At 36.5% G+C, this 22,905-nt stretch overlaps 1 protein-coding gene across 2 annotated transcripts in view; it reads left to right on the top strand.

Annotated features, from left to right (window-relative positions):
* Window positions 1-22,905, top strand: part of LOC149784452 (uncharacterized) — a 70,794-nt gene that overhangs the window by 8,357 nt on the left and 39,532 nt on the right. For both annotated transcript variants that reach the window (XR_016413872.1, XM_089932528.1), the window contains exons 2-3: window positions 17,642-17,901; window positions 21,473-21,848. Coding sequence is in view for 1 of the 2 variants with exons in the window: in XM_089932528.1 (XP_089788654.1) it covers window positions 17,645-17,901; window positions 21,473-21,848 (633 nt within the window). In the remaining variant the exon portion in view is untranslated. The remainder of the gene's footprint in view (window positions 1-17,641; window positions 17,902-21,472; window positions 21,849-22,905) is intronic.

Here is a 22,905-nt window from a genome sequence, read left to right as displayed (position 1 = left end):
TTTTCAGTTTGAACATGAAATTAACACATCAGTAGCAAGAAACAAACCATGTTAATGGCTTATGTTTGCAGGGTTGTGCAACTACTGGTACTTATTACCAGCGAGGACAGAAAAAGTCAGTACAAGGCCAAATTTTACCAGTACAAATATATCAAATGCCTGGTTTATCATTTGCATAAAGTAGGGAAAATTGTGCTATAAACTATACAAAGAAAATTAAATGAATACCTTTCTGACCATACAGGAGCTTTGTTGATAATAGGTGATGCCGTAAACCAACACAACAGTAGTGTAATCCCTGGCCTGTTTCCTCTGACCCCTTCACGCCATATTTGAGATATTTTGAATTTTGTTTTTATGTGGTGTCAGACCAATCGAAAAGTTGAGAATTTGCTGCTACCACGACGCTGAGTTGGCATAGGGTAGATGCTTACTTGCGGGCTTAGAAAATAAATACCAAATTATTAAATGAAAGTCATAATGTTTGTATAAAGAACTAAAGCATAATTAATTTTTCAACACATGATTTTTTTCCAACAGTAACTTTGTAGCTTGGAGAAAAGGATTCATCCAGCAGAGAGCCCATGATACCAACAGAACATTGCTGACATGAGTGTTCTATGCATCATAAATCTGGCTTTCTCCGGGTGGTGCCAAATGGCTCTGACCCCAACCTAAATGTCAAAATATGTAAAATGGGATGGGAATGGTAAGAGAAAACTAGAGCTACAAAGTCCTATTCTGCTATTGTCACCATCAGTCAGCAACTTAATCCACACGCTATTAGTAACTTTGGTTCAGAGTCCACTTATAAAGTAAAGAGTTATGGTGTCCACATGTACCACATAAAATGTTTCATTTTAATGACTTGGTTGGGGTGAAAGCCTTCAACTTCAGTATAGCTTATAAAATCACATGACTTTCTGTCATCCATGGATAGAAAGCAGCAAAAAGCAAACCATGCATGCCCATTCTGCAAACAAACATATGGTTATTAATTTGTTTTGAATAAATATAAATAAAACATTTGGATTAACGTCTACAAAGCAGAAATGAGGGTTCGTTCATTTTATTGCTTTACACACCAGTAATTAGTCACATTGCTTTACACACCAGCCCTTAATATAAGTTATCTATTTAAACAGGTACAGTTGTATGTGTATTCCATTATGACTCCTCCATCCATCAAAGAGATAAGCTTTGTTGTTATCAGTTACTCATCAAAGTCAGTGGAGATAGGGGACTACAGTTGCTTGAAAACATCAGTCCAGAGACAGATTTTGCTGAGACGTTAACTTTCAAGACTTAAAACATGTTTTACAGTTTGTTGGTACACAAATATAGATTCTAGTTGTTTTTGGTACAGGGACAAATATTTACTGGTAAAAACTTGCATATACAGTGTAATGGAATATCTTCCATACATGGTTGTTAATTTCCACATGAGCAGTATGGGTGTTGAGGAACTGGATCTAAATGCTGATGAAATTTTGTAGAGACGTCATTGTTGGTGGATTTGTTATCTATCAGATTGGCTTCCCACCTTCACTTCAAATCTAAACTGAAAGAAGCTTCTGCCTGATATGACATGGAGACGCTTCCTCTAGGGATGAAATGATACACTAATGCAGTATATAAATACGATTCATGATACATGATACACAGCCCATGATACAATATATTATCGATACACGTGAACTTGATGATCTTTCCATCTTAGAAGGTCTGTCGGTGGTAGGTGGTGCCCTTTTATGTGATTTACTGGTTGTATTTCCAGTATGCAGATTACAGATAGACATGTATACTTAGCACAGTGTATCCTCCAGGGGTGTAAAGTTATTAAAATTGCTGATACCGATTATTTCATTATTATTTGTTTTATAACAATGACTGGTTCAGAAACATAAACTTATTAGTGCAGGGCTCGAATTTAACACAAATTTCTTTGTAGGCAGAAGGACTATTATACTGAGAAATTTACTAGTCCTGCCAAATCTTTAATAGTCCTGTCCACTAAACAATGTAACACACTTGTATTGAGATTAACAACAATTTTATTTCATAAATAGCATTATCATATGAAATGCAGAAGTACAGAAGTATAAATCCTGCTTCAAATCATCAATCAGTCAATTCACATTTTTTGTTTCTGAAGATAACCTGGATCCAATTCCAGAAAGGGATCCAAGTTCCTTTCTTGTCCTCTACATGCACTCGGGGGTCCATATGGGGTTTGTTCTGGTCTCATTACCCGTCTCCGTAAAACATTGCAGTGCAGTGGTAATCACCTTCAGGATCCCTTCTGCCTTCTCTTCTCTACGATATCAATTGCCAGGAACGATTATTTAATCTCTCCTCCTTTGCGAATTCTAATATAGACAGTTCCTTCCTCCTGAATTGGAGTTTCAGTACAACCATCGCACACTACTGCAAGAAACATTGTTTTATTCACACCTTTGAAAAATTTCTGCATTTCACTTTCAACCATGTAGTGAGTAAATGTAACAACCTGTTTATCATTCCTGTAAGTCTCTCAAACATCAACTCCTTTCATCTCATCCAGCTGACACATTCATACAAAATCAGTGATGGGTCTTATGTTCTTTATGATAGCATGTGCATTTTAAACAAATTAACGCGCTGGTCAAACACATTCTGATTTAAACTTTCCAAGATCTTACCAGCGGTCGATTCTTCTGGTGGAATCTGCATAGCTGCTTTTCTCTTTGAACTCTCTTTGTGTTGCCCACAGCTTTCATGTTTACCGATTCAGTTTTTAAATTTTTACTACCGGCAACAAAACTGGATGTTTTCTCTGTGCTTGTTTTTGCGAATTCCGTACACCGGTTAGACCGCATAACATTCTTTTCCTCATCATAATTCATCCATTCCTTCTCTTTTGTCCATGTCTTCTGAAACGTTTGATTATGCTTTTATCATAAGAATTATTCCTGTCTTTCATGTCATTTTCATTCAACGTTTGCTTTTTTTTCCAGTGGCTAAACACTTTCTATAAAACGCCACATTTTGTCTGTTTTATAAGGAGGGAATTGTGCCTTGTGTTGAAATACGAGATGTTACAGTATAGCTGATGCAAATTAGATAAAGTGAGAAATGGAATGGCACAGTGTCCTTTATATCAGAAAGTCAGAGCAAGAAACACATTTCAAAACACGTGCCTTTGCCCCAACTTTCCCTAAAATTAAATGGCCTCTCCCTAATAAAGACTTGACTTCAGTGGATGTTCTGCAGGATCAAAGCAGTGGCTGTTGTAAACACTGTATAAAATATTAGCATCAGAAGATAATGTTAGTTTCAGTTTGGAAAAGGTGTGTTCCCATTAAACAAATCCATCTGACTCGTCATGTTGTAATTAACAGCTCCAATTACGGTCTCATCATTAATAGTGTAAGTTTGGTAATTTTTCCTAATTAATTGGGGCTCAATGTATTGATGAAATTAATAATAAGGCAGAAAATTTTCAAATCTTAGATGCCCATGCTCAGAGATTTTAATTCCCAACAAATGTACGGCATTCTGCTTGGATATCTCCATGTGTATTCAATTATTTGTTCATTCTTGTAAGGGAAAAATATGAAAACTATTCTTATCATCATAGAAAAAGTAGTTGTATGGAAAGGATGTGTTGTATGGAAATAACATAGTCATAATAAATTGATCTAATTCTTATAATTATTTCGATGGAAATGTAAAATATGTAGTTTCCTGTTTGTGACTGTTGGAGAGTTTGGGTAGCTAGCAAAAAAACAAGACAAACCTTAAACAAAAAAACGTGCAATTTAATTTCCTTGAATAGTTTTTGCCGTGTTCTTTTGTGTAGTATACTGCTTTGTAGTTTGTTAATGTGGTCGAGTGAATAAAGTGTGATACCATGTCATTTTTTTCATTTACTTCATTGTCAGATTAATTAGGATCAAACCAAACTTCCGTTGTTAATGACGGGACCATAATTTGTGCTGTTAAGTGAAATGCACAAAATTGGATGGATTCTTGTTATAGAAACGCACCTTTCCGATGCAGAAATTGACTTCATCTTCTCATGCTAATATTTTATGACTGTATTTACAATGGCCACTGCTTTGATTCTACAGAACATCTGCTAAGTCAAGTCTTTATTAGAGAATTGCATAAACAAACTCTGACTATTGATAACTGAAACTTATGAAAGTTACTAGTCCAACAGGAAATCTGCTAGCATCGGGCTAGCGGACTACCGCTAATTTCGAGCCCTGATGTGATATATTTACTTGTATTAAAACATGAAAAATGCCAATCTACCTTTAAAACAATGTCCATGGGTATGACTGTGACAAGATGATTAACTTTCTGCTGTTTTAATCCAAGATTTTGGGACAGATTTTCTTGTATTGTTACACTCCATTAAAAGCAGGTCTGCTTTATATTATTGTGTAAATTAATGTCTTGTGTATCAGATCAAAAATTAAAATGCCTGTAAATTCTACTTGCATAAGAGCCAGCCATCATGGTCATGTGTCAGGTCAACACATTAAATTCAAAGCATTGTTTAATAGACATGGAAAATTTAGCTCAGTAGTTTGTAATAAATTGAAAATTTCTGAATTGGCATTCTGTAATTTGTTAAGGATGAGAAGCTGTTACTTGCAATGAAATCATGCCATTAGTATTTCACTAACGAAACAGAAATCAGTATTTCACTAATGAAACAGTTTTAAAGTTTCAACATTGGCAGTTGTTTCGTCAAACAAGTTTTGCTACATTTTGAACAAAATATTTTTTAACTGATTCGGCCCCGATCCCGTCTGTAGGCGTGATGAGGCTGTACCCTACTTCCAAGCTCTGCAGCATCAAGGTCATTAAAGATACACCAACATGGGTGGTATTTAAAAAAAGCAGACAGATATAGCTCTTAAATGATAGCAAATAATCTGAAAGTTCTAGTTGCACTACAAGATACAGAGAGAAAAACCTCATTTTTTGGACCCAGTTTTTTTTCCATCCAAAATTTGCTCGAGATCGGAATGCAATTTTATGTCAGGATTTTAGACCTTTTGGCCTCAGATCTAAGGCATACCGGTCTTAACTGCACACAGACAGGTGAACCTTTGCAAAAACTAGGATAAGGTGGGCATTTGGAATAAATTGTGGTCTCCATATGAAAATGATGGGTCCATTAAGCAAAAAAAAAAAAAAAAGAACTCCAACTTTTACCCTTCTGCTCATGCGCAAGCAAAATAACCAATGGATAATGATGTTTCTAACACAACTAGGCATTAGTCTCATGGAAAATCTGTTGAAAGCCGATGTATTACGATGTATTCAGAAATAGCCCCCCAAATGCCTTTCCTACGCACATTTCAGGCAAAAAGGACAAAAACCTCTGGGGCCGAATGAGTTAATAGTAAAATGCAGTGATGTAATTACACCATTTTTTTGCAGCTATATAACAAGGCACACATTGTGATGTATCAAACCTCAGGGACTTAAGTTTATCACAATCTATCAGAGACTGGTTTTCTTGAAAATAAAGGTTATTTATATCCATCAACAAACAATTAAATTCGAATAAGCTGTTTATTGACAATTGTTCCCAATGTGATTCTAAATGATTATTCTGCCATTAAATATGCTACCTTAAGCCCTTGCTATGCAGTCTATTATTTTGGACATGTTTTGTGTGCAACTTGTATAAGGAGAGGTGTGTTGGCATGCATAGCTGTGTAAAGAAAACAACTAATGTAGGCAAGGTTACAAGTTACCGAGGTAAAGCCACAAAATAAGTGGTGCCATTCCCAATGGGCATTGAGAAAACTGCAAAAAGGGACAACTGGGCACTTTAGTGACTGAATACTTGATTTAAAATCGTGTTGGAAATAATTGTAAATGAAATGCTTTTTCTAACGAAGAAAATAGTGTTGACGGGTGGCAGGTCCAGGACCTGTCATCCCCCAGAGAGAGCCAGCTTAGGTCTGACATGCATATAAAGCTTATCATCTGAGTTGCTTTAGCTGTCGTTTGGAACATCAGTTATTTTTAAACAGTGCAGTTTCCTTTCTTTACTGATCAGAATGAATTGTCCAGTAGTCTTCAGTTGACAGTTTCACTGTAACAGACCTCTCAATACATCAAACTGAAGTCAGATTAGAATGTTTAACATGATAAAAACTGAAACATGTACACATTGTATACTGTAGTCTCAAAGTCTGGCTATTCAGAATCAATTTTCAGATTCTACCAATCAGGAAATTGTTCTCCTGTTTTTGCAACACAGTAGGCAGCATTGATTAGATATGACAGATGATCTTTCTTCATTCAGTTTAATCATGTCTTTAATGATTGACACATTGCCTACAGCAAGATTACGATCTTCACTAGATTTTCTCAGTTGCTGTCATGCATGTGCTAAATGTTCTTTGCTTTTTGCAGATAAATTGGGTTGACCTTTAAACAGTGTAATGCCTAGGGGTGTAAGGTTGAGGGTTAAAAAAAACTATCCCAAAACTTGGTGTCAGAAATGGGGATCAAGTGAAAAAATGTGAGGCTCAATAGTGTACTGAAAAAATTTCATCTTGTCCCTGATTTTTTCAGCTGAATGTGGGAAATTAAAATTGAACAAACATGCACATTAATCAAACAAATGCATTGTCCAGTCATAGCTTTTTCTTTCAGTTTCAAGTTCCACAGATGAGCAATAAGTACATTTGCAGTATGGAAGGCATGATTAAATTTTGAAGTACTTTTAAACACAAACTCATTGGTGTGTGTTTATACAAGGTTATCAATGGATTATTAATGGATTTCAAAACTGAAGTCATTTGACCCTTTGATGTCAAATTCTGGAGAGCCAAAACTGAAATCCTGAGTGATTTGGATTTTGTTTTTGCCATGAGCAGCATTGTCATTTATGCGGCACATGGATGCTTTTGTTACTTTCTGTTTCTTTGGAGTCTAAGGGTTGAAATTGATTGTTACTGGCAGGTCGTTTCTGAGACTTGACACAGTAAAGAAAATACTCCTATTTGAGCCATTGTGATTCATTAATACGTGCCAAACAATTCAATGAAAAAGGAAGAGGCATATATATTGTAGTTCACTGCAGAGATAGTTTTAAAATAAAATCCGAAAGCCTTTTTAATTTTCACAAGAGCACTGACTGGTGAGCACTGTTGACATTGTGATCGCAAGTTTTGATAACAGTATATGTCAATATTATGAAGCCACCATCTGTTCAATGGGAATACATGCTCCCCATACAGTGGAGACTTGTCGCTGATGCAACGCACTCTTGCACTAGACCCAAGTCATACATAGAATGGTGATCTTTTCCAAGGATTCAGTTACTATATGCACTCAGTCTTCACTTGATTTATGGGAATACCGGTAGTAACAATATATCTCCAATTATTGGGAACTTCAATTATTCATTATTTTTGACAGCTGACTTGATCCACAGTATTTAGGTTTAGCCCCTCAGTCTGGATCTGTTGCCATGTCGGTCCAGTCTTGTAACTTAGTCCAGTCTTATACCTTGGTCCAGTCTTGTAACTTGGTCCAGTCTTGTACCTTGCCTTATAGTCAGAACTCACTCCCAAGACTGAGTTTACAGGGTTTATTTCACACAACCACATATCCTTCTGAGTTCCACTGAATTGCATAGATCAGATCTGGGGTAAAAGTATCATTTTCTGGTTCCCATTACTACCTATTCCTGTTGGGATATTGGTGTGTCACTGTAGATCTGGCTTGATATGCAACCTCTTCAGTTTCACCTTCTCACAAGTAGGGCTGTCAAAAATCACGAAAAACCAACCCGGGTACCTGTTGCGAAATTTAACGGGTACCCGTAGACCAACTAATTGTTATCCCCATTTCTTTAATATTTTGTATGGCGATAGAGGCTAACCGTGTAATGCACTACTCGGTCTGATGCGTCCGCACCGATGTAGCTGCGAATGATCTGACCGCACGCTATTAATTAATAAATTTATTTAGAATGAGCTTTGTACACAGATGGTAGGTATAATCCAACTTTTAATGATCACTGTGATCAGCCGCGTTAAATCCTTTAGAACACTCACCTTTTTTTAAAGTATAAGTCCTTGTTAGAACAGACCACGTTTATTCATCGGCTTTTGACCGCAGATTTGAATTACCCACGCATGCGTGTAAAGCAGCTTTACCACATGTCAAGAGTAATGCGTTAAAACCGTCTTTGTGTGTGTGTGTGTGTGTGTGTGAGTGAGAGAGAGAGAGAGAGAAGACCACAAACTGTATTCACTACACAATAATAATAATTCAAACTAGATAATATAATGTTTGTAAATGTTTTTATTTTTATGAGAAAAACTCTGAAAGAATTTAGCAAATCTCAATAATGCCAGTCTGTCATAGTCAACAAGTACGTGATCATTGTTCGCAACACATTTTCCAGTTTCTGTTAAAAAAAAACTAACATATCGACCGTATATCTGGTGACAGCGATGCACGTTTCTTGTTCATAACATGTCCAGCCATCGAAAATGCACTTTCTGATGGAACCGACGTCGCAGGAATACAGAGATACTTTCGTGCAAGGGCAGCCAGCCTGGGATAACGTGGTGTATTGTCTCTCCAATACTGAAGAATGTCACCATTAACATTAAGTGGCATCTCCGACAGATATGTTGACAATTCGTCTACTGATGAAGCGTTGTCATCTGCGGCACACAGAGAAGCGAGATCATCAAATATATTATTTTCTGCGACATTTTCCAGTTTCTGTCTCTTCGATTCTGATTCATCCGTTTTGTCAGTGATGGCATCATTAGTTTGCGACACAGATAGTGGATCCGGGATTACTACTGCCATCAACTCCAGTCTGACAGCAGCGTACGTCTCCTGTCGTGGTGCTTCTTTAAAAAATTTTAAAAGTTTATAACGCGGATCGACAACTGCAGCCTTAGCTGCATTGAGCACGCTGTATCCAGTAGGATAATAGCGGGTTTGAAGTTCATTTGTGATTGCTTTCCTACATTCTTTAATTGCAGCTGCGTCATCTGGTTTTAAATCGGAAATGTTTTTCATTATTATGTACAAGTGCACATACACAGACGAGATAGATGGGTACTTTTGTCCAGATGACATGACAGTAACTTGCTTAAAAGGTTTTAGTATTGGTATGAGAGCTTCAGCCAATGACCAGTTTTCGTCCGTCATTTCATATGTAGAAGCGATGCTGCGGACTGTTACCTGTGGGTCAGACAGAACTGCACCGATCGCCCACCGTAATCTAATTAAAGCCATAGCTGTCACACCTGTGTGAAGTGGTTGGCGAGTGTGGCGAATTTTTTTTCGGGTGCCCGTGTTTACATTTCTATACCTGGGTTTTTCAATATGGTCGGGTACCCAGGTACCCGAGTACCCGTTGACAGCCCTACTCACAAGGTGGAAATGGAGGTTCTCTCTCAGCTGATGAATCCAGGACCAATGCACTATTGTCATAGACTGTCTGCATATCAAGATTTGTAGGCAGACTATACAATTTGACACACGACTTGTGACCACAGATTTTTGCAACCACAACCACTTTGTAGGGTCTGTAGGTAAAATGCAGATTGTTCTAAACAACACTGCTATAAACTACTGCATTGCATTAGCATGGATAAACACATTGACCTTTTTTATTTAACACTACAGTTTGTTCTAAGCAAAATGAACGTTTAGTCTGGCACTGTTCTTTTTAAAATGTACAGGTTATGCAGGTGGCATTATATGCTACAGACTGCAAGAACATGTCAGTATCGGGTCTTAAAAATATGTTTTTGCCTCTGCATTTTGTAATGCGAGTAGAAAGTCCTGATTATTTGGTATCATTGTAGAGTTAATCTGTCTGCATTTTTGTAATACCAACCACTTTGGTGTATCATAAATGTCCTTGACGCTACAGAGCTCAGAAGTAGGGTACAGTCTGATCATGCCTGCAAGCAGGATTGGGGCTAAATGAGTTAATAATGGATTATCATACCCTTGTTTGATGGTCATTGTAAAGAGTGTTGTTTTTTGATGGTCATTGTAAAGAGGTGTTTTTTGTTGCTGTTTGGTGTTACAGAAATACGAGGACTTCATTTGTACACTGTAGTGCAGCCAGTTACTGTAAATACTTTTTGTATCAAGATAGTCACTTTATATTGTTAGTGAATTATGGGATGGTCTGTTGTCTATCAAACTTCATGTATCTGTGCATCTATCTGCACAATTTTGTTATTACTATAATAATATTTTCAAGATGACTGTTCTGAATGCTTAAAGAGTACCATTTTCATTTAGGACCATCCAGACATTGTGATTATTCTGTGTATCAGTACTCCATCGGAATGGAAGGTCATAGCAAGACAAGTTTTTCACATAAAGACTTACTATCATATCTAGCTGGTCATAAATGTAAATGTTCAATATGACCACCATGGCATCCATTTTAAAATCTTATCTATACTCCTCCTGAAGGGAGTGTCAGATCAACATTGGGTTTTCACTAAAACTTATTATTTCTTTGGTTGGTGATAAATAAAAATGGTACCAGTGTGGTGTCCTTTGTGACTGCCATAGTGACTACTTTGAAAATCATATTGGTTCTTCTACATGGGTGGTCATATCAAAATGAGTTTTTCAATAAAAGACTTCTGACAATGTCTATTTGGTTCCAAATAAAATGGTTTTGATCAGACATCCAATATGGCCACCATGACAGCCATCTTAAAAACCTTTCTATCATCTGTCTACTTGAATAGAAAGTATTGATGTTGGGTTTTCACCAAAAGATTTGTTAATGGTGCCCAGTTCATCTTAAATATGTTGATTTGACATCTATTGTAGCTGCCACGCAGCAGCCATCATGAAAATCTTGTTATTGCTACTCTTTCTGATTGCATGGTCATATCAACCCAAGATCAAAGACTTATGATTAGTTGCTTAAATTAAAATGGTGCCTGTATGGCTGCCATGATGACTATCTTAAAAATCTTGGTATCACTTATCACTGAATGGATAATCATAATAGCATAGAATTTTTAATAGTAGCAGTAGCGTATCAATGATTATTTTTTAGCTTTCTTTTTCATGCAAAAAAAAGACACACCATCCATTTATGTGCATACATCTTCCCTTGGAGTGATGAATTGTCATTATGACACAATTCCTCGTGCAACTCGCTTGGCCTTGGTATGCTGTGTGCCAAAGACCAGAGAAAATTTGCCCATTGCAGTGTTTTTGTAACTGCAGTTGATACCTTGCCACTACAGTAATTATCACTAGTGGTGTTATGTTATCTTTTGTTTCCAGATAATTACATGGTACCCTTTTACCTCCATTTTCGGTGCCTCCAGGGACTTGGGCTTACTTCCTGTACACCCAGAGGGGTTGGATACATTTAATATCAAAATTATTTAATATCTAGGTACCAGTAAGTCATTTATGCAAGGAATAATGAATGTGTGCTCCCTAGACGCTGCATATTTTTTTTACTTTACATTGACACCATAGGTATATATGGTTAATTCAATGAGCTGAATTTAATTCACATTCTTTTTGTATACATGTATGCTTGGTTTTTTCAATAACAATTGTTTTACAAAATCCCACTGAGAACTCTCAATTAAACAGAAAAAGCTGGGTAAATTTATGCTACTGTTTACTACTCTGTAGCGATGACAGAGGTGTACTTTGTATCCGTACATACAAACAAGGTGAATATAATACATGACATAAATATTTTAGTTTATTTTCTTTATAAGGGAATAATGTCAATATAGTCTGTAGGAAAGTGTGGCTACAGGAAGACTTCCTGGGACACTCGTCCAGACTATTAAATGTTCCAAATGTACACAAAAAATATAGTTATACATTTTGTAAATCGTGATCTGCAGAAAGCTAGAGTCTTGCAGAGTCGAGCTGCAATTATCAATGAAAGAAGAAGCTTCATTCTCCTTCTTCATCAGAATTTTCTGGCTTCTCTGAAAATAAGGGGTCTTTTGACAGGGAATACTACCTCTCCCAGTGTGTCACTACCTCCCATTATTAAGGAGATATTTCTACTGTGTAGCAGTGTGTCGCTGCCTCCCACAGGGTTATGACTTTCCTTAGTGATGCATCAGTTGAAGATCCTGTATCCTTTGATCATCTATACTAAGGCCTTACGGTATGAGGATAGGGTTCAGACTGAGTTCCCCCTTCTCCATCCTCTACCACCTCGTTATGAACATTGGGAGTCCAACCAGTGGGCTCAGACTAGCCAAGGGGATCAGATTGGTATTTCCTCCATTCCTATTAGCCCAATGAATCAATATGGGATGTGGCCCCACCCCCACCCCCCCCACCCCCACCTTGGGGGCCTTAACCCTTTTACCTCATGCAAATGTCTTTGGATGCCTCTACTCCATTTGCATGGAAGCCCCTTTTGATGCCTGCTGTAAACATCAGCCATTTTGAGTTGGTTTTCGTAGCGCTGCCTTCAGGGACCCCACCCCCATTAGGTACTACATTCATTTCTGCAAATGACAATTACATCAGATCACATGGTCACTGTTTATGCACTGGTCGTTATCTGCTATTTAAAGTAACTGGGTGATAATCTCCACTCTCCAAAATGGCGGTCGTGGATTTCATTCAATAACTTAGGTAAAGGCTCTGATATTGACGTAGGCAGCAATCAGTTTTTATAAATTATCAAATTAGATGACTTATTGATGTAGACGCAGACGAAAAACATGTAGCTTTTGAGTATAGGAAATGGTAGCTACAGTTGGTCATGCAGCCTCACTGACATGACAGTGAATGAGTTCTCTCAAGATTTTAAAGCACATAATAAATTCTTCCATGAAAAATAATTACACAGCTATAACAATCAAACTTTACTCTTAAATTTTTCCACATATAATAGATGTGTACCAAAATTGTAAAATGGTTAAAATTGTTGTTAAATGTAACATAAACTACATTGTTTAACAGTTCACAGGCGGGCCTTTGCATATGCTGTCGACAAGGTAACCTGTGTTCTATTTATAGCACGCTGCACTTTGTCACTATGCTCTATGAGGTAAAGGGTTAATCAGGTATGCCCATTTGACTTTTGGATCTTGCCCTCATAACAGACGCATTGCTGCTGTTCGTGTCCTGCCATCACCTCATCGCCAATTTTGTTGAACTAAAAGTACCTAAATAGACAGCCTCACGGTATCATACATGTGGTAACTATTTTCCCTCATTGTATATCCGACCTTATTCCCTTATTGTCAACTCGTAAGGCATTTAGTATTGTCTACTATAAAATGCATATTTTGAATTAATTTTTTTTATGACACATAAGCTATGTGGTATGTATTTTCACTCCTTTTAATTTAATCATGGTAATTAACGTTTGTATATACGGTATAAAAATGCCAGGTGCTCACGCATCTAAGTTTCTTTGGTGGGAATAGAGCTGCAGCATTCACGGCGATCATTCTTTGGATTGAAATTAATTGCCAACAATTTTATTGTTGTAGTTTATTTTTTTGTTCTTTATTTTCTGACTTTTGTATTGTTGTAGATGGGGAAAAAAATCATAAATTTAAGTGAATGATGTTTAAACTTAACATCCTGTTTAGTAAAGAAGCGAATTCTTTTTGGTAAAGTAATTATTTTGGTCACGATAATATTCACAGTCGTCATATATGTAAGACCTCAATGCTGATATTTATGTTTTTGGCATCAGGGTCATAGCACTAAGACAAAGAACATGTGATACGTCTTATATATAGGACTATATTCACAGGTGATACAACAGAACATGGCTTCCATGGATTGCATATGATATATCTAGTTTTGTAAGGCTTTTCTCTTTTAGGAAAAATTAAAGTTGAAGGCATAATGTAATAACTGGGAGTTCTCTCCACAAATCTGGAGATATTATTAAATCTGGAGATAGGCATGGAGTGACCCCAAAATTCGGGTTTTTTTTATTCTCTCCCGGCGTGACCCCAAAATTCGGGAGGTTTTTATTCTCTCCTGGCGTGAGAGTTGACAGGTATGGTGTAAGGTCGCTTACATCAAAGCAAACTACAACTCTGCTGTAATGGTATTATGTGAATTTTTGAAGGATTATTTCTGAAACTTTATTATTGTACTTTGGAGATATTAAAATTTAGTGAAGTGGTGCCAGTGACTCAACTCTAAGGGATGTACTTCATTCAGCGGAATGTATTTCATTGAGCACTTGTTCAAACCTACGATGTACATGCGGTGGCGGCATTAAGTAAATAAGCTCAGTAGCCTAATTGTGAGTGTTGAATCAAACAAAATTGTTATTCATTGTGTTGTCATACTGGGATCAAATTTTAATGATTTAGGTATTTACAATTCCAAGGCAAAATAAAAATCTAATTACTGCTGCACTGATATAAAATGTCCAATGCAATGATGCATAACCAAACAATAATTGAGTCAAAAGGGAGATGTAGCGTTACAGCAGCGCATCATTGCTCAATTCTTGTCATCGTTCAATCAAATTATATACAAATGTAAATTAGGCAGTACCAGTAAGAAAATAGAAAATGAAATAAATTACTTTTTACCATTTATTGTTAATAATCATAGATATCCTGCCCGAGATAAGTATATGTGTACTTTTATATATATAAATTTTCCTAAATAAATGCATTTAGAACTGACAGCGTGCATCTTCTGATGTATCAGAGTTATGGGTTGGCTTATACATGGGTCGTGCACTTTTTAGTGTTTATACCTTTTCAGTTTGGGGGGGTTGGCTTATATGCAAGTATACGGTATCTCAGCAAGAAAGTCGTCACCAAAATAAAAATCTTAATTTCCAAATTTGTGTATCTATTGTTACAGCTCAAACTGAGATGTTACTGAGGTATTATGAACAGTGTGTGTGTGTATAAAGAATACAAATCATATTGTAAATAACAGTCCTTTTAACTCATTCAGCCCCAGACCTGTTATCAGTATCACTGCTGCTATGTCCTAGCAGCACTAAGCTGTGTCTAGCTGCTTGTGCCCCAGAGAGATTTTACCTGTTTGGAAAATTGTGTAAACATCATGCACATGCATTCACTCTTACCTTAATTTCTCTTCTTCTATCCAATCCAAATCCATGAAATTTTCACCAATTATTCCAAATGAATTTGTCTACACAGTGATGTATTTTTTGTAAATATCATGCACATGTATTCACTCTTACCTTAATTTCTCTTCTTGTATCGAATAAAAATCCAAACAATTTTCACAAATTATTCCCAATGAATTTGTCTACACAGTGATTATTTCTTTCCTATTTGTCCAGGTCTTTCACAACTTATTTATATACTATTTACAAAGTTATGTGCCACATTTTTAGAAATATCACGTCACCAGCCCTTAATTTCATTGAAATAAATCAGGAAAATTTAAACTGTGATATGGTTTGAAACATTTTGCACATAAATTTATTTGGCACTGTTCACATCCAGTTGTTGGTTCAGATCGAATTTTGTTAAGGGTACACATTTTGCAGGTTTTTTTCTTTGGCATGACCACTGGCCAGTGTTGACCTTGCTGGATTGGGGATTGAACTAATACTTCCCTTTTCCTTTTACCTACAAAGTCTCCAAGTAGTTGATGTGCCAGATTCATTCTAAAATCCAACTGGGTTCTAGCTCTTTCCTTGTTGTTTTTAGTGACGATATTATGGTTTCCTGATTCTTTCATCAGCAAATATGAATTTACTATTGAAGTGTCAAAAAGGAAGAAAAACAGATACTTCCACCATTTCATGGACTTTCTACCAGTGTTGTAAGTTGCTCGCATTTGATCCGCATGGTCTACTCCATTCATGTACATGTTGTACAGTTTGACTGGGAGTGGACATGGAATATCCTTGATGGAACCATCTTTCTGCTTCCGACTAACAGATGTGGCCTCGCCGTCACAGTTGGTACACAGTATAGTGATATTCTTCTTGTCACGCCAAACTGTAACTGTCATGTCTCCTTTCTGTTTGATTATGCTTTGGCCCTGCTCCTTCAGCTTTATTTTGTGTAATCCAGATGGAAGACCCTTTCGATTTGATCGAACTGTTCCGCAGCCATACGTACCTTTTTGTCGAAGCTCAAGAAATAGGTCTGGAGATGTAAAAAAACTGTCAATGTAGACATGGTGTCCAAGATGAAACAAAGGCTCCATCAAATCAAGAACAACCCTTTGTCCAAGATTCAATTCTGGATTGTTGTCATTCTTTCCAGTGTAAACCTGAAAGTCCCCAACATAACCATTATGAGGATCCGCTCAAACCCATACTTTGATGCCTCTCTTGGTCGGTTTTAAAGGAACATACTGCTTAAATCCCAGTCGTCCTGAAAATCCAATCATAGCTTCATCAATGGACACCTCACGATGTGGGTTGTATTCTCTAGCACATGTTTTGCGAATACGCTCCAATATTGGTCGAACATGGGCCAGTTTGTCGTAACCAGGTGCTCTTCGTGGTGGGTTGTTGCTGGTGTCAGTCACATGAAAATATTTTTGCAGATTTTCAAATCTTGTATGACTAAATTTCAGTTCAATGCAGGAAGGATGGAAAAGTTTATCCTTAAACCAATACATATCTTGGGCTGGTGCTGGAAGAACTCCCATAACAACATGAGCCCCAATCAAAGCTTTTATCTCGCCTGGTGTTGTTGCTATACCACGTTTTGTTTGGTGACACTAATATGCATTTTTGGGCATATGCATTAGTTTCATTTGCAATGTCGGAGTACAGTTCCTCTGAAAATAACAAATGAAAAAAATCAATTTCTCTTTTTTCCTTGTCCATTTTTGTTGTAGGTCCGGGATTTGGCCCAATAAAATCAACAATTTGGACAGGTCGAAGATGATCGTTCCAATTTGCTAGATCAGCAAGAAATATATCATCATCGCTATAAGCATCCTCCTCTTCTGACGATTCAATCTCAGAAATTTCTATATCCGATTCTAAATCTACATTTCGCAAAATATCCAACTGCCGAGCATAACGTTCCTCTGCTTGCTCAATATTTTCGAGATCAAACCCAAGAAACTCCTCATTTTCGCTCTCATCATCATCAAAAATTGCTCTTACGTCTGCCATCAGTTTCGACTTTTCATGAACAGACCGCGTTAAACTGCTCTCAAGCGGTAACCCTTGGCTTCTGAACAATTCAAATTTCCACAGATGAAAGTAAAATCATTTCTGATTGGTTTAATAGTTGTTTACTTCTTGGATAAACAACGTTTGTAACCAATTAGAGACGTTGAATCTAACACACATTCATCACGCCTGGAGATGGGATCGGCCATTGAATGCAGTAAAAAAATCACGAGTACAGGCGGGATCGGCCATTGAATGCAGAAACTGGATCACGACTACAGGCGGGATCAGGGCTTAAAGGGTTAAGTGCACTGGATCCAGTAAGGGATCACACATGTCAGGAATTGAATATATAGTGTATGACCTTTTGGGTAATTTGTACATTTTATTATTATGACCTGTTGAGCAATCTGTACATTGTATTATCATACCAAATGTTAATGTACTTGTATATCTTTATGTCTGTCTACACGTTTTTGAGACTTCTTTCTGATTACCTGACAAGTCATTCCTTCTTTTCAGACAATGGACACAGACATGAAAGATGGCCAAAAATGTATACGTCTGCCAGCAACCACTACCCAGCGCCCATTTCGATGCGAAGTTTGTCAGAGGTCATTTAGAGAGATCGCAACTCTAAGGAAGCATGAACAGCTACATAGGGCAGACAGACCCTATGTGTGTAACACATGTGGCAAATCGTTTCTCTGGTCATCAAATCTTAAAGTCCATGAGAGGGTTCATACTGGAGAGCGGCCCTACAAGTGTAAAATTTGTCACAGGTAAGTAAAAACCAATAATTTAAATCCAGACAGTTATGCAGGTATTCAGATTTGTGTCCTACTTTACTATATTATTGTAAAAGTAGAACAACAATTGGTTTTTTTTAATTCATAGCTGCTAATTCTTTGTTGGACAGTTTAAAAACTTCCATGTTACTTGCCCCATATTTAATATGAAAAAGAATAGAATTGGACTTCGTTCTATTTTATAATAAAAAAATTGTACATATATTGTATCTCTAAAATGTTTGAATTTTGAAAGATACTTGTCAACAGAGAGGTTGAAAAAGCATCTTGTAAAAGTTAGGAAATATATGTAAGCATACATGCCAACCATTACACTTTTGCCATAATCATTATGCTTTTTTCCACCAAATGATGTTTTCTGTGAGACTTCCTATGGATTACGCATTTTTGCTACATAAAAATAAAATAAAGCAATAACAAGTCGTTTTTATCATTGTATTATCATCTCTTTAATTCACTGATATACATTTGACAACATTCTTTGTACATATATTGTATCTCTAAAATGTTTGAATTTTGAAAGATGCTTGTCAACAGAGAGGTTGAAAAAGCATCTTGTAAAAGTTAGGAAATATATGTAAGCATACATGCCAACCATTACACTTTTGCCATAATCATTATGCTTTTTTCCACCAAATGATGTTTTCTGTGAGACTTCCTATGGATTACGCATTTTTGCTACATAAAAATAAAATAAAGCAATAATAAGTCATTTTTATCATTGTATTATCATCTCTTTAATTCACTGATATACATTTGACAACAGTCTTAAAAAGGTGACTGCTGCATAACAATAACATAAGAATACATGCATTATTTCCTATTTAAAGCAACTGTATATGACCCATTTCCAAGAGATGAGACTGGTTTCTTCAAAAGTGAACTTTACTTAACAGATTCATTTTATTGATAAGCTAGTCAGTTAGTGAAGTAGTCTATATTTCTAATGAAGATGCACCAGATGTCAAGTTAAATGCTTTATGATGTGAGTTGTGGATATTATATGATGGAAAATATTAAAGCAGATGGATCTTTTCAAACTTCAAAACATGTAAGATCAGAAAAAGTGACAAATCAACACTGCTTTACAAACTTTAAAAGAAAAATATGAGAGTAATGTGATAACAACACTCCAAGTACATGACCATCATCCTTGCAGAATTCCAGCTTATGATTATTCAGTAAAAGTTACGCATGTAGCCTAGTTGAAGTGAGTGTTGAATATAAATAATTTTTCAGTATATTTTCTGTTTGTTTTCTGGTTCTAATCCATATGGATTTTGCATAGTTGCCAAGGGTCCCATTTTACCCGTATTTGTCCCATCTTTTGGACCCGAGTATGTGTGTGCTTTTTTCTTCTTAAAAATTGTATTTTAATTTTTAAAAACTTCGTTGAAAATTTCCTTGCAATTTTCTGCTTAGAATGGACACTCAATTCCATTTTGATAGAAATGTATTGCATCTTTATAGGAATAGAGTTCTGAAATATGATTCTTTCATTCGAAATTGAGATTACCATGCCAGTCTTTAACCACATATTGGATTGCGCAAACAGTTGTGGTTATCACTGTATCTCATCTTTGTAAAATTCAATTTCTAATCACGTCGAAAAGAAAAGTAGAATATTCAGAATTTTCTCCAGGAAAAACAAGAAAACAGAACTGGAAGGACAATTATGCCATTTTGTTTAGATTTGTGAAACCATCCAATAAAGGAGAAAACTTCACGTTTTGCAAATTGTGATTTCTCTATTGGTGTGGAGGTTCCCATGACATAAAAGAGCTTGATAAAGCTAATAAACATCAGCTTGCTGTTTCTTCATCAACAAATCAGCATGAACTTATGATGTATATAAATACCAGAGAGAACCTTGATGTAATTCAGTTGAAGTTCGGTTTATTAAATTTCTTTTAGAAATGAACTTTCTTCTTTCAGTTACTTTCAGCTGCCGATTTATTTCACACGTTTTCCAGACAGTAAAATTGAACAAGATTATTCTTGTGTTAGAACGAAAAAAGTTACTAAGAAAATCATAGAATTCATATCGTCAATGAAAGGCTTCTATAAACAGCCTGTGTCTGAGTGTGTGTTTCACTCTTACACCCTCTAAATGGGCACCCGAATGGAACAGCGTGTCTGTTCAGAATGTGCGAGAGTGCAACACACGTATCTTTAACATTAAATAATTAAATAAGGTACTGTCCTACTTTACTGATGGTTATAGATGGTGTAAATAGTTACATGTGCATTAAGTTTTAAAAATCAGTATTTGTTCCCAAGAATCAGTAGTTTTGTACGGGGGGGGGGGGAGGGGGATGGCAACTATGATTTTTCCCTTTGCTGCCAGACCAGATTAGTTGTATGAATGTATCATCTTTTTCATACATGTTGTAATTCTGGCATGTAGTATATATAGATAACATATTTAATGCCTAAATTGCTCTCTTTTGCCACTTATAATAGCAATAATTATACTTATACCTGGTGGGGTGGTGGTTGGCATGCACGTGTAAGATATATTTTCAGTGGGAATTTATTTAAAACTGCATTTTTAAATTCAATACATGCATGCATTAGTTGTCAGATATTCAATCAATTGAAGGGAGATGACTAGGGCATAACTGACTTTTGATCCGGAAATCGGATTCCACCGGATAGTATGAACTTCCGATTAATCGGAGTCGGACAAGGCAGGAACGACCGGTTCGGATAATAAAAATAATAAAGTTGAATTTCTATAGCACCGTGTCTAACACTGCGTGTCATTCGATAGTGCGTTAATAAAGTTAAATAAGAAGTCAGAAAAGTCCAATATGGTCAACACAACGGGGTGAAACGATAATACTTGAGTTAGACCGAAAGATTTAAATTTATTAAAATATATAATACAGTCCTACCCGTTTATGTCAACATCCTCAATAATGAAGGCATAGTATTGAATACATTGACACATGTTAATGAGGTATTAAAAGAAAATGATTCCGCAAGAGGCCAACTTTATAGGACCAAACAAAAGCCAGTTTTATTTTTATTTGACCGCGACATTAAAGCATGGCGGCAAGATCAACTAATTGTTGAATAAAGTACAGGATGGAACTGGCCGCTTGCCGACATAAATGATTAAGGCGGGAAAATAAAAGCCTGGTGGCAAGATCAACTAATTGTTGAACAAAGAATGGGTCGGAACTGGCAAAAAAATAAAAAATTTCATGGATTCTTTGTGGCTTTGAACTTCGTTGCATTTTGCTATAGTCCTGCCATATCCTTCCCCTTGTGACATCGGTGTGATATGCAAAACGTGTGTAACACGGTTTAAAAAGTTAATTTGAAAAACCTTTTAATTTAGCATTTCCGATTAATTGAATCGTATCCGGAATCGGAAAAATTTCATGCCCAAAATCCGGAATCGGAAATCAGTAGAAAAATGCTAATCGGTTATGCCCTAGAGATGACCATTACAGTATTTATACTAAAATTTATATAATTGTTTTTTAAATAAGAAAAACAATTCTAGTCAATTAATATAGGAATTAATCTCTTGCAGATGCTTCACACAATCGAACGATCTTCGACGACATGAGAGAAATGTCCATATGCGTGGAAAGCTGTACAGTTCCAAGGTACCAAACCCTCGACCTGCTGGCCATGTCAACTTAGCAGCATATCAGGCTTTTGCCCTCCAACAGAGGGCACTCCTTCAGCATGCACTAACATATGAGAGCATCATGCAGAATGCAGCTGTAACACAGGCTCGATATTTCCATGAGCATCCCCATGGTCCTTCAACTATGTCTGTGCCAGACTCTGCAGATTTAACTGTATCTACCTCAACACGTGGCATCACATCGAATGTTCAGCCTTCCACCCCAAAACCACTGTCTCCAGAAACCAATAATAATAAACGGTTTAAACTGGAGCAGGTATATATGTCTACTGATTCAATTTTTATAGTTGTGATAAGCTGTATAATATAACACTTCATGTTTCAATTAGCTTTGACAATTTTTAAGTGTTTTCCTGAAACAATATGTCAGATTTAGACCAAATAGGACTACATTTTAGTATGTATCCTATCAAAATTGCAGCTTGTTACTGAGGGCTGTTGGGATGGCCAATGTCCAGTGTCCTTTCCTTAGCAGATGTTATTGCTCCTCTGATGAAACTCTTGGAGGTTTGTCATGAAACTTTTATTCTAAGGTCTAGTTGGCTCTACTTGAAAAAATGGTGCTATTCAGACATCAAGCACAGCTACCATAACATCATCTTACAATGTCTAGTTGGTCCTAAATGAAATTGGTTCTGCTAAGCCATCCAGTATGGCCACCACAGCAGTCATCATGAAACTTTGTATTGGTACTCATCAAAATAGGGTCTAGATGGTCAGAAATGAAGTAAGTTTCAGTCTATTGTCCTGTTTTGCTTCTCTTGCAACCATCTTGAAAATGTTGTTATTGCTTTCATCCTCATTGAAAGTCATATTGACATGTGGTTCTCACCATAAGCTTTGTTGTGTCTAATTGGGTCTTAATTAAAATGCTTGGAAATCCTATATAGCCACCACAGTGGCCATTTTGAAAATCATGTTATCACTCACAGGTCATGTCACATGGTGGTTTCATTAAAAGACTTCATTTGTTGTCTGGTTGGTCCTAATTTAAGTGATGGTCTGAGGTATGGCAGCCATCTGGAAAATCTTGTTATTGCTCCTCCTCTTAAATAGAAAGTCATATTTAAATGGAGTTGTATAAGGAGAAAATGTCTGGTCCTAAACAAAAATGGTTCAGCTTGGATCTCCAGTATAGCTGCCATATTGAAAATCTGTCACTTCCAAATGGGTTTATGTATCAACATGATGTATTTCATTAAATGAATTTTATGATGTTGGTCTGTAATGAAAATTTCCTCTGTGGCAGACATTTTGAAAATCTTATTAATCAGTACTTCTTCTTAAGTGGAAGTGGAAAGTTGTGTTGGGTT

Source organism: Sinohyriopsis cumingii, chromosome 14, assembly GCF_028554795.1.
Source record: "Sinohyriopsis cumingii isolate HCF-2022 chromosome 14, ASM2855479v2, whole genome shotgun sequence".
NCBI classification, from domain to species: domain Eukaryota; kingdom Metazoa; phylum Mollusca; class Bivalvia; order Unionida; family Unionidae; genus Sinohyriopsis; species Sinohyriopsis cumingii.
This window is presented reverse-complemented; position numbering and strand designations above follow the sequence as displayed.